The 12,641-nt window shown below is 33.8% G+C and overlaps 1 protein-coding gene across 1 annotated transcript; it reads left to right on the top strand.

The window, feature by feature from the left end:
- Positions 1-498: 498 nt before the first annotated feature.
- On the top strand, positions 499-2,261 carry LOC141532286 (uncharacterized). The gene is made up of 5 exons (XM_074250561.1): positions 499-825; positions 898-1,057; positions 1,329-1,542; positions 1,657-1,839; positions 1,909-2,261. Exons 1-5 carry the CDS (start codon positions 761-763, stop codon positions 2,055-2,057), a joined length of 771 nt encoding a protein of 256 aa, XP_074106662.1. The 5' UTR covers positions 499-760; the 3' UTR covers positions 2,058-2,261.
- Positions 2,262-12,641: the final 10,380 nt, after the last annotated feature.

Raw genomic sequence — 12,641 nt, 5'->3', positions numbered from 1 at the left:
AATGAAAGATTAAATTTTTTATTGTTCTAAAGTGCATTTCTTTATTTCTTAAAAAGTTTTTTCTTACATGATTAAATTTTTTGCTTTTCCAAAATACATTTCTTTATTTTTTTTTTAAATTATTATTCTATTCTTTATTTTTTCTATTGAAAGAATTCACAAATATATTATTTCAGGAAACGTCTATTCTTATTTTCAAATAATTATATTTATTTGTGAGGTTAGAAACGGTATAGTTTTTAATTTTGAGTGAGATATTTAAATGATTATACAGTAACAGCTTAAAAATGTAGGAAATCGAAAATATTGTTTAAACATTAACCCGGTAATAACTAATTTGGTTATTTACCTGGTAAATTACTTATTGTAAATTGGTAAAATTAGTAAGATATTAATTTTACCGGTAAATTCCCATCACTATTACAATTCTTTGAAAAAACTGTTTCTTCTGTAAGATGGCGGCACATGAAAATCTATTTTGTTATCTCTTTTCTCCAACGAATTTACTAGATTTTCTTTGATTTTCTTGTATATTGCTAAGCAACGAAATAAACAAATCCCGGCATTAATATTTTGAATAAGCACGGAAAATAAACGTTATACTTAATTTAAAAAAAAAAATAATAATATATTTATTTATATAAAAAGCATAAAACAGCACCATAACAACTAAACTAAACAACATCATTGAATTTATACAAAACAGTTAACGGTTTAAATAAATGTTATTATATCTTTTATAATAAAAATTTAGAAGAAAATGACAGAAAATATCGAGTTCACATCAAGTGAAACAATAAAAACATTTGTCCCCGGACAAAACTAGTAAGTATAAGTATAAAAAATATTTGCACAAAAGTAATTTGAAAAATAATTTTTTTGTTTTATTTTTTTAAGTGAATTAGTGGGATTTGTTGATGCCGTTGAGGCACCAACAAAATTTGGGAACAAAAATTTGTTTAAATTTGTGATCAACAGCGGAGATGGTCTTCGAGTGCAAGTTGTGTCATGGAATGACCAAGTTCAACGAACAGAACGGGAAATAAATTTACATCACGTATGAACAAGATTATTTTTAATTGATACAATCATAATTATTAAGAAATTTGTTTATTTATAGATTATTAATTAGTTCATTTATTTACAGATCATATTTATGGTTATTTATTTACACACTATATTTATTATTATTTACAGATTATATTTATTTATTTATTTATTTACAGATTATATTTATTTATTTATTTACAGATTATATTTATTGTTATTTATTTGCAAATTATATTTATTATTATTTACAGATTATTTATTACTTTATTTATTTACAGATCATACATCTTGAAAATACAAAAAGTGTCCCGAGTACGAAGTTCAACCGAGGAAATTATTTTGGAGCAGAATTATCAATTCAAAAATTTACAGTAATCGAAAACTACGGAATAATTGATCGACAAAGATATAATATCAATAACATTGAAGAGATCGATATACCTGAAGTGGAATTAAAAGATTTGTGTAACATTTTACATCTGGTAAAAATCAGTAAGTGATCAAAATACCTTTTTTAGTTTTTTTAAATAATATTATTTGATTCTGATTTTTATAAAGTATTGCTCCTCTGAACTGATACTTGTAAATGTTGTAATTTTTGAAAAGGTGTATCTGGATTTATAAAGACGAAGTTCACAGTGCATCCTAAATCAGACCAAGACGTCATCAAAGCTTTTTTCATACTCACTGATGGAAATTATAAAATAACTGTTTCGATAAATTCTTACGAAGAAAATGATTTACATATTGGAGATCCCGTTACAGTAATTGGCTCAATATTTAGATTAAGTATGAAATAAATATATAAATTTAAGTATATTAATGTTGGTTATTGAATGCGAAATTTTATTTTTATAGAAACTGAAGAGCTTTGCTTGAATGTTGACAAAATGGAAGATATTAAACTGATCATCGGTGCGAGGCAAAATGTAAATTGGTTATTAAAAGGGACAAAAATTTTGTTTAGCAACCAAGCTGTCCAACATAAACGACAAAAAATAGAATAATGCGAATAAGTTTGACGTTTATTCGATTAACTTTTTAATTTGATTTAATATGTTTAAGATATAAATGTTGAAGTAAAATTCAGAGTTTTGAAATTAAAATTAAGAAAATAATATAACAATTAATGTTCAAATGAAGTTTAAAATAAAAATAATCTGAATGTCTGAGTTCATTAAGTTCTAAATAAGAAAATATTCATGTATAAGTTTTAAATAAATTACTATGTTTAAATATATAAAATTGTATATAATTACTACAGCAAAAAGATGAGTGAAGGTAAGCTAAGAATGGATTTTATAAAATATATTATAGTATATGTAAGTGAAATGTGGCATAAATATTTTTTTTTTTACTTGTTGAAACTTACAAAAACAAAATTTTATGATATTCTATAAAGCAATGTGAGGAGGTTTAAAATTGATAAAATTTTTATCTTTTAATATATAGCTCCTACAACTGTGAAACATGGAAAAAATATTTTTTTTTTTTAGAATATTTGAATCAAACAAAAAAAAATTTTAGAACATTCAACCCTCAAAAAGCTGTGCGAAGTTATAATAACCATACGCGTGTATTTTAATCATTGTGAAACAGGAGGGGAACATTAAATTAATTATAAACATAATGATTATGATAATTATTTTATTTTTTTTATACTTCACATGTGAATTTATATAGTTTATGAAATCTACTTCCATTTCGGCTGCCGAATGGCTTTTTTTTTTCTTTAAATTTAAATCACCCGCGCAGAGGGAAGACTTCTCCATGCGCGAAAGCAACAATAAAATATAAGCTACGCGACTGCTGGTTGACTAGCGGGGACTTCTGCAATCTCAGCACCACGAGTATTTAAAAAGGCGATCAACAGCCAACGCCTCGTCTTTGAGCGATTAATTCGACTTCCGCGTTTAATTGACGGGCCCGTGCCTTGTAAAAGTCACTTATCTTAATTTGCACCGCACTTAAGACGAGTTCAGATTCGGTTCAACCAGCAGGCCACGTATTAGTTATTAGTTTTAAAAATCTAGAGAACCGGAATCTCAAAGTTCTAATTTGCTCTGCACTTAGGCGAGAATCCGGGCAGTAAGTTTAAATAAAATATCTCTAAAAGCTAAATTTGCGCACTTTACCCTACGGGGGACTGGAGGACGTTAGCTCAACTAAATTACTAAAATTCATTAAATTAAATTACTTAAAAATCAATTTGTGAGAGTGTAAGTTTCGATGTTTATAAAAATAAATCTCAATAAAAGTGAAATAAGTGTTTAACAAGTCATTTCATAAAATAAGAAGCCCGTAATATAAGCAGCCCAAATCCATCCTACTCCATCCGCTGCGAGAACCAACCAAAGGGCCCAATCAAGGAACAGGCACTAATAACTGCCCTTAAACCACGGAATTAACCATCATTAAAGTTCCTACAGAGAGTAAGTACATCTATTCTCATAAAAATCCGTCAGTCTCAAACGAAGGCGTGGTAAGTTCGTATCTCGAAAACGTCCCATATAAATAAATAAAACAACGGAATTAAAACCTCCGTTGCGTATTCTTTAAACTGTTAGTCCACCCTTGTGGAAATAATTCTCTGAAAAAACTCTTGAAAAGTCTTTATAACTCTGAATAAGACTTTTCGAAAGTCTTCACATCCCTAACTAAGTAAAGGAAAGACTTAATAAGTCTTCAAAACTCTGCAATACTCTTCAAAAGTCAAATTTTCCATGCAATTTCGGAATTTCTCAAAGTGTTATTAAGACTTGATAAGACTTGTTCAGTTTTACAGGAAAAGAAGAAAATATTTCTTTTCAAAAAAATTACTTATCAGAATTAAATAAAACTATAAAAAAGAATTAATGCATGTTTTAAAAAAATTTTTTTAAAATAATATTTTCATCACGAAAATACTTTGATGGGCATCGAATCACTCATAGTTGAGCAAGTCAAAACATCAACAGCAAATGAAGTGCACTTGCTGTTGGAAACAGATATTACTCAAAGAGTAAATCCAATCGGTATTTAATTTGGACTATCAAATATTAAAGTCAACTTTCTAGATAGGAAAGAATTTTCTATCCACACGCTATCTGCTGGAATTAATTGATACCTAACATATTTTAGTTTACGAATTTACAGTTAGAATCTTTGAGTGTTCTTAGTTTCTAATAGGTGGCATGTCGTTGGGGGAAAAAGGGAAAAAGATACGGAACCCGCGAATAAGATAGTCGATAATAAGGCTAGCGGTCCGATAATTCTAGAAAACGTAAAGGCAATCCCGGAAATTTACGAAAAAATACTAAAATTTAGACAAACCCAAAACCCCATCAAAGTTCATCTAAACCCGTCTACACGACATCTGAATCCCCATTGCAAATAGATTCATCCGAAAATCTAAACTTTATTCTTTCGACTTTTAATATCTTTCCGAATTATACATATTAAATCTCTTTAAACTCCTATTTGACTTCCTTAAACTATTCTCGGCTACTGAATATTCAGTCGAACACGGGAATTATTTTTTTAAATCAGTTAAAATTTTTGTTGTTTGATTAAAGGCATTTAAATCGTCTCTTATTTCAATCGTAAAATTGTTTATATCAACTCTTCCTTGCGTACACTACCGTACTCGCCACTCGGTAACCATACACCCGCGATAACTAATCTTTCTTTCGTGTCATTATACTCTACAGCTGTTGACCTACTTACCTAGTGACCGATAAAAATTACTTCGCGATTTAAATCAAATAAAAATTCCCAAACCAAAATTCGAAATTTTTTTATTCAAACCTTATCTGTAATAGTTAAAACCACCTCGAGTTAAAACGCCCTCAACGATGACACCCATACTGAGGCTGAAAAGGACGAGGAAGTAGAAAAGAATAGAGAAGACATCATCCCACCAAAACAAAGACGAAAAACCATCGAGCTAATAAAAATGTTCGACGAAATCATAAAAAAACGACCCCCACCGGAAAACGCTTACAAAGAAAAAGCTCTAGAGAAAAGGCTCCTAGAAGAAGCAATATTTAACTATACCCCCCAAGAATTAGCAAAAATGAAGAGAACTAGCTCCGATACTGCGAAAAATATCCGCCAATCGCTAAGTAAAATGCCTCCACTCTGGCGAAGCGAAGAAGATTCCGTAGATGATACTGCAACTGAAATTAATGTCGACGAGTTTCTTAGAGACAACAGCAATGACCTCGAAGCAGAATCAAGCAGCGACATCAGCCCAGAAGATAAGGAAAGAAGCGAAAATGAAATTCTCAGCGAAACGGAACACCCCGTCATCGTGGAGCCGGAACCTGCAACGTCAGCAGAAACCACTGACGCAAAAAACGTCGTCAACATACAAAACAAAAACGAAAACCAAATAAATAAAAATCCTCTAACACCACAAGACCTAATTAAATCCCGATTCACTGGATATTTAAGAGACGGTCCAGAACCCCGAACCCCGATCTTCGGAAGAGTTCTCATCCCTGAGGAACTAGCGGCCATCGGTATCCATTATGACCACGCAAGCCGCCAAATCGTAGACGAACACGGTAAAGAAATACAAGAAATAATTGAACTTGAGCCGTCCAACGCAAATAACACCCTGATCGAACCAGAACGGGTAGAACAAATGAATAATTTATCACAAAGGATTAAATCGATCAACCCACCAGATAATAATAATTCGGAAAAATCCCAAGAGTCGGATAAAACCCAAAATAAGTTAACAACATGCGGGAATACAACAGTGGGGGATGATGTAGGGAAACACCGATTTGGACCACCCTTCATCGCTTACGACCCTCCAACTTTCGAAGAAGCCGAAAATATTTTTGCCGAACGACGTAATCGACCAAAAATATCTTCACCCTCCAGCTCAGACGAAAATATACCCGAATAAAGCTAAACCAGCCAGCTGCGAAAAAAAAAAAAAAGAGAATCCAAGTCGTCTGTTTAAAAAAAAAAAAAAAAAAAAAAAAAAAAAAAAACCAATCCGACTCCGACATAAATATCGTACTACCTCTCTTCCTGGGGGTCAGATACCTAGCAAGAGGCACAGGGGAAGTCGAAATAAAACCACTGTGCGATTCATTCAAGAAAATCAACTAGTCATATCCGAGAGTCAATAGCCACCAAGAAACGCAGACAGAAATTGAACAAGTATAACATCAACTGAGACAACTCCTCGAAGATCTACGACTAGAAGAATTCGACCCACGAAACCGCATAAAGAGAGCTCCTTGATTCGGCTTCGTAGGCACAATCACACGAAAACTGTTCGGAACCATAAAAACATTAAACATTAATCGAGCTACTATCATCGATAAATCCGAGCCATGAAGCCAAGGACTAAAAGAAAATAAAGAAAAATGTCACTAATAGCCCTAGACCACCAAAAAGAAGAAGCAAACCGGAAATGAAGAACAAGGGGACGATGAAATCTTCCTACGAGTCTCTACACAACGATCAACTAAGAGTAATCTGACTTCAGACATTGGCCAAGAGGGGGACGACGAAGCAGAAGTCAACGAACCACTTACAAGCAAAAGCCAACTTCAGTGATAAAGAAAACTCCATCACCAAACAAGCAACTACTGAAGATGCGCCTGAGACCATCGAGAAACCAAAGAAGTCGAAAACATTCCGACTAAAAGACTACAAATCGCCGATCGAAACAAACCGAACATCAACATCGTAGAAAATGAGATCAACATCGATGAATTGTAAATCGTAAAACCGATGGCTCATTTGATGAAAACCGAAAATTAATATAGTAAAACACTAATAATAAAAATCTTCAAATGACATTTTGCCTTATGAAATTTCAAAATAGCCAAAAACGAGCCAACGGTTTTCACACCAATATTTCTAGAGAAAAGAGATAGTGAAATGTAAGACAAATTTTCTAATCTACAAACATTTTTTCCTTATTTTACAAAATTTTTTTTTGCGACCATAAGACTCACAAGACCGAAGATAAATTTACCTCCGGCCTTGAGGGGACGAGTGGAAACAGCGCAAAACCTCAATTGAAAATTTCTTTTTCTCGCTTTTCTTTATATATAATATAAATTTAACATAAAATTTTTCTTTATCATTTTACTATCACTATATCAAATTAGTTAATTACATTCAATATTAAATCCATATAAAACTTATATTAAGAATCCAATTATACACTATTTAAATTTATATCACCTATATGTAACCAATTACTATGTTTAGTCATACTATTATCTATTATTATGTCAAACTACTAAATATATACATCCAACAATCTCCATATACAAAATTCTTCTTCTTCGTTTTATATGAAAATTCTATTTCAGAGCTAACGTCACTCATACAAAAAAAAAAAAAAATTTTTCTTTTTATAATTCAAAACGATTAACTTAAACGTTTAGTATTTAATAATCAAAAAAAAAAATAAGAAAAGAGAGTTAGAGGAGGCATCTAGCGTTAAATGTAACGAGCTATTAAGGAGCAGCTTACCGACGCCTGCTTCATCACGATCGCTTCTCGGCCAACCACGCCCACAACTGCGTTACCGCATGGGTATACATATAATACACGTATACACGCATAATTACGAATACACTTCACTCTCTCTCACACTCCTCTAAAATAAACCTTTAAGAAACCTTCCTCGCTACCTAAATTATAAAAATCTTATCAATTAGTAAAATACCGTTAAACTCTACTTACCTTTTTTTTTCTCTTTCATCTTACCTATTAAATAGGATTAATTCAAAAAAAAAAAAAAAAAAAAAAAAAAAAGGGAGAAAGTACAAGAAACAAAAAACGAGAAAACAATTCAAAAAAAAAAAGGAATAATATTTATTTTTCAAAAGAAAAAGAATCTTATATTTCTTTTACATAAGTTTTTTTTTCAAAAGAAAAAAAAAAGAGAGAGAAGGCGTCCAGCTCTCGGCGGAAGCGATGTCACCCGACACGTCTGGCCTGCAACAAAAAAAAAGGAGAGAACAATTAAATCCTAAAGTTTTTTTTCTAAATAATAACTATGAAGCATCACGCAACATACCTCTATCCCATGGCGACCAAACCATTAAAGACCGCCTCGAGCAAGGCGATCCTTAACCGATCGACGTCCTCGTGGTTGGGGGCAAGCACTTCTTCAAAGTCCTGAACCTCAGCTACCATCGCTAGGTCCTGGAACGCGAAGAAGACAACTGCATCCACGACCTCGGGAGGCAGAGAGCCAAACAGGGTCACCAGGCATGAAGCCGAAAATAAGGCCTCTCTCGGATGGATAGGACGAGCCAACCCCGCTAAGAGACGAATCGCCCTTCTCAAATCTTGAAAAAAAAAAAAAAATTTATATAATATTTTTAAATTTCTTTATATACAAAATTTTGTTATTAATTTTAAAATAATGCTTTACTTACCCCCTCCCCATACATCATTAGGACCATCTGGTACCAGGTACCATAGCCCTCAAAATTCACCTCACAAGTATACATATTTTTATATTTTTTTTTTGAGGAAAATATCTTTGCAGCTCACGGTTTAAAGCACACTAACACTCAATCCGACTACGCAAACTCGAGAAGCAAGCGAAAAAAAAAAAAAAAAAAAAAATTTTCATTTGTCAGCAAAATACGTACAATGCAATGCATTACAGACTTAAAATATGAATTAAACTAAATTACAAGCACTAGATGACTCCAACTGTTACTCTTTTCACTACACTAAATTATATTAAGTCAAGTCAAAAAAAAAATTTTTTTGTAAGTGGCTCTCGCTTATGGGGAAGGTGGCCATAGGAAAACCAAAAAACTATACTAACTTCTCGCTTTTCCGGGGGAATGTTATGTCCACCCCAAAATTTTTTTTCTTTAAATTTAAATCACCCGCGCAGAGGGAAGATTTCTCCATGCGCGAAAGCCACAATAAAATATAAGCTACGCGACTGCTGGTTGACTAGCGGGGACTTCTGCAATCTCAGCACCGCGAGTATTTAAAAAGGCGATCAACAGCCAACGCCTCGTCTTTGAGCGATTAATTCGACTTCCGCGTTTAATTGACGGGCCCGTGCCTTGTAAAAGTCACTTATCTTAATTTGCACCGCACTTAAGACGAGTTCAGATTCGGTTCAACCAGCAGGCCACGTATTAGTTATTAGTTTTAAAAATCTAGAGAACCGGAATCTCAAAGTTCTAATTTTCTCTGCACTTAGGCGAGAATCCGGGCAGTAAGTTTAAATAAAATATCTCTAAAAGCTAAATTTGCGCACTTTACCCTACGGGGGACTGGAGGACGTTAGCTCAACTAAATTACTAAAATTCATTAAATTAAATTACTTAAAAATCAATTTGTGAAAGTGTAAGTTTCGATGTTTATAAAAATAAATCTCGATAAAAATGAAATAAGTGTTTAACAAGTCATTTCATAAAATAAGAAGCCCGTAATATAAGCAGCCCAAATCCATCCTACTCCATCCGCTGCGAGAACCAACCAAAGGGCCCAATCAAGGAATAGGCACTAACAACTGCCCTTAAACCACGGAATTGACCATTATTAAAGTTCCTACAGAGAGTAAGTACATCTATTCTCATAAAAATCCGTCAGTCTCAAACGAAGGCGTGGTAAGTTCGTATCTCGAAAGCGTCCCATATAAATAAATAAAACAACGGAATTAAAACCTCCGTTGCGTATTCTTTAAACTGTTAGTCCAAACCTCCACCGTTTACGCTACCGCTCTAAAAACGCCCTTGGACATAACATCACACAAATTCGCGGTTCGAAGTCAGTAGGCAATAGAATATTATAAACAGTACACTTTACTGCAATAGAACGTTATATTCACTTATACGACTGGCGACTGGCCGTCTTCTTCAGAGGTTCTAACGACTTTTGTCCCAGAAGGTAAGCGGGTGGCCTCCAGCCTACCAACACCTACACCTACACGGCTTGGTTTTACCTATGGGTTGTAAGCCAGAAACCCTCAACATTATCATTAGCAATAGAATTCTAGCTTTAGAATTCGACAAGGAACTAGAACAGAGAGAGTCACTTTTCAACACCTATTCACGCAATACAGTCACTGATAATCCACCAAACTCCATCAATTTTGCAAGTGGTTACCAAGGGGGGTGAAAACACAGCAATTATCATAAACCAGCCCAAAGTTCTACCTTTAAAAGTCACCCTGCTGTGGCCGCTATACATGTTGCCCAGACGTCTAATAATGGAAACCTCCGTAAACTTGACCGAAAATCCGTAGTTTGCTACCGTTGTGGGTGTCGGGGACATTTTAGGAAAGATTGCCAGGTTCCCCATGTATATTGCAAACTTTGTGGTCGGAAAAGCCACTCAACTCTCATTTGCAAATTTAGGTCTTCAAATGCAATGAACAACCCGAACTCTAATCACGCGGCTATCACAACCGGTAATGATTCAAATAATGTTTCAAATCAACGTAATAACACAGTGATGGAACAACTAACATCTCCAATTGAAGCGTCTGTTAATATTGCCGAATCAAATTACGCTACGCCACCATGCATCGCTATTACCAGCGACGAACTGTTAAATATGCAAAAATACTGACTACTTATAGACTCTGGTGCAGACGTTAACTTAATTAAATGTAGTTGTTTATCACCAAATCTAAAAATTGATAAAAGTATCAAATATAAACTTTCGGGAATAACGTCTGGATCAGCTTTTACTCTTGGACAGGTATTTATTAATTTTAACTCTCTTTGTTGCAAATTTCAAGTTATCGGACCTGATATACCTTTAAAGCAAGACGGAATATTGGGTTTGGATTTTCTTCAAACTTTCAAGGCCAATATCTGTTTTGAAGATAATACACTACAAATTAATCATAAAAAACTTAGGATACCTTTAAGAAGAAACTTTATTACGATACCAGCTAGATGTAGAATGCAGGTCGCGATCAGAGTAACAAACCCTGGTGTCCAAGAAGGAGTAATACAGAAACTTGATTTAGGAAAAAACATTCACGCTGGAAATGTTTTAGTTAAAAATAGGAACGGAATAGCCTGGGTTTTTGTCGTAAACCGTAGTGAAAAAGAAAAGAAAGTAGAGTTACCATTCATGACTTTAGAGGAAACTGAAACTGAAGGGTTAAATAAAGGTAAGGAAGGAGGCAACGAGTCAATTAATAAGACTAGGGACGATTTAACGCGAGAAAGAGTTCAAATCCTAACGCAGACACTCCACCTCGATAATTTAAATACAGAACAAAGAAATAGCATAATTAGAATAATCGCGAAATTTCCTTATCAATTTTATTTACCAGGAGACAAACTAATCGGGACGAATATAGTAAAACATAAAATCATAACTACTGATGAGATACCCGTTAACACTAGACAGTATAGATACCAACAGGTACATAAAGAAGAAATTCAAAGACAGGTGAAAGAGATGTTAGAAGGAGGTATAATCGAAACAAGTAACTCACCGTATAATTCACCCGTATGGATAGTTAGCAAAAAACCAAGCTCATCCGGCAAAAAGAGATGGCGAGTCGTAATCGATTTTCGTCATCTTAACGAGAAAACCGTTGGAGATGCTTACCCCCTTCCTAATATTGTAGATATTCTAGATCAGCTTGGAGGTGCTAAGTATTTCTCAATACTTGACTTAGCTTCCGGATTCCACCAAATCCTTATGGACGAAATAGATAAAACTAAAACTGCTTTTTCTACCCCACACGGCCATTATCATTATAAAAGAATACCTTTTGGGCTTAAGAACTCTCCAAGTACATTTCAACAGTTAATGGATAACGTGTTATCAGGGTTGCAAGGTATAGAGTTATTTGTTTACCTTGATGACATTGTTATTTACGCTAGTTCTTTAGAAGAACATGAACGAAAGGTAATTAAGTTATTAGAAAGACTAAAGACTGCTAGATTAATGTTACAGCCTGATAAATATCGGTTTCTTCAAACAAGTGTCACTTATTTAGGTCATATGATTGGTCAGGATGGGTTGAGCCCTAATCCTGATAAATTAAATTCAGTTAAAAACTTCCCAGTTCCTACAAGCGTTTAGAAAATAAGAGAATTTCTGGGGTTAACAGGATATTATCGACGTTTTATACCAAATTTCGCATCAATATCTCGTCCTGTTACCCAACTTCTAAAAAAGGGGCAACCCTTTCGCTGGTCTGATGAAAGACAAAAAGCTTTTGAACATCTCAGACACCTGTTATGCCAAGAACCCATATTACAATTCCCGGACTTTACAAAACCTTATGTTGTAACTACTGACGCATCTTTTTATGCTCTTGGTGATATTTTGAGTCAAGGTGAAATCGGAAAAGATCTTCCAATTGCCTATGCCTCAAAGCTCTTGAAAGGAGCCGAGCTGAACTATTCCGTTATTGAAAAAGAGTTATTTGTAATTGTTTTTGCAGTAAAAGACTATCGGTCTTATTTGTATGGCAAAAAGTTTTATTTAGTCACTGATCATAGACCTTTAGTTTGGGCTCATAGAATTAAGGACCCTACCTCACGACTTCTACACTGGCTATTGAAATTACGAGATTATCGGTATGATGTTATTTATAAGCCTGGGCGATTAAATGCAAATGCTGA

Source organism: Cotesia typhae, unplaced genomic scaffold (genome assembly GCF_013202065.1).
Source record: "Cotesia typhae breed Kobodo isofemale line unplaced genomic scaffold, CoteBio_Ctyphae contig_59, whole genome shotgun sequence".
Taxonomy (NCBI): domain Eukaryota; kingdom Metazoa; phylum Arthropoda; class Insecta; order Hymenoptera; family Braconidae; genus Cotesia; species Cotesia typhae.
Note: the sequence above shows the minus strand (reverse complement) of the source record. Positions and strands in the feature narration are given on the sequence as shown.

Coding starts and splice junctions, on each gene's coding strand:
- LOC141532286 (XM_074250561.1), top strand. CDS start 761: ATGACAGAAAATATCGAGTTCACATCAAGTGAAACAATAAAAACATTT. Junction 826..897: donor TTTGTCCCCGGACAAAACTA/GTAAGTATAAGT, acceptor TATTTTTTTAAG/TGAATTAGTGGGATTTGTTG. Junction 1,543..1,656: donor TTTACATCTGGTAAAAATCA/GTAAGTGATCAA, acceptor ATTTTTGAAAAG/GTGTATCTGGATTTATAAAG.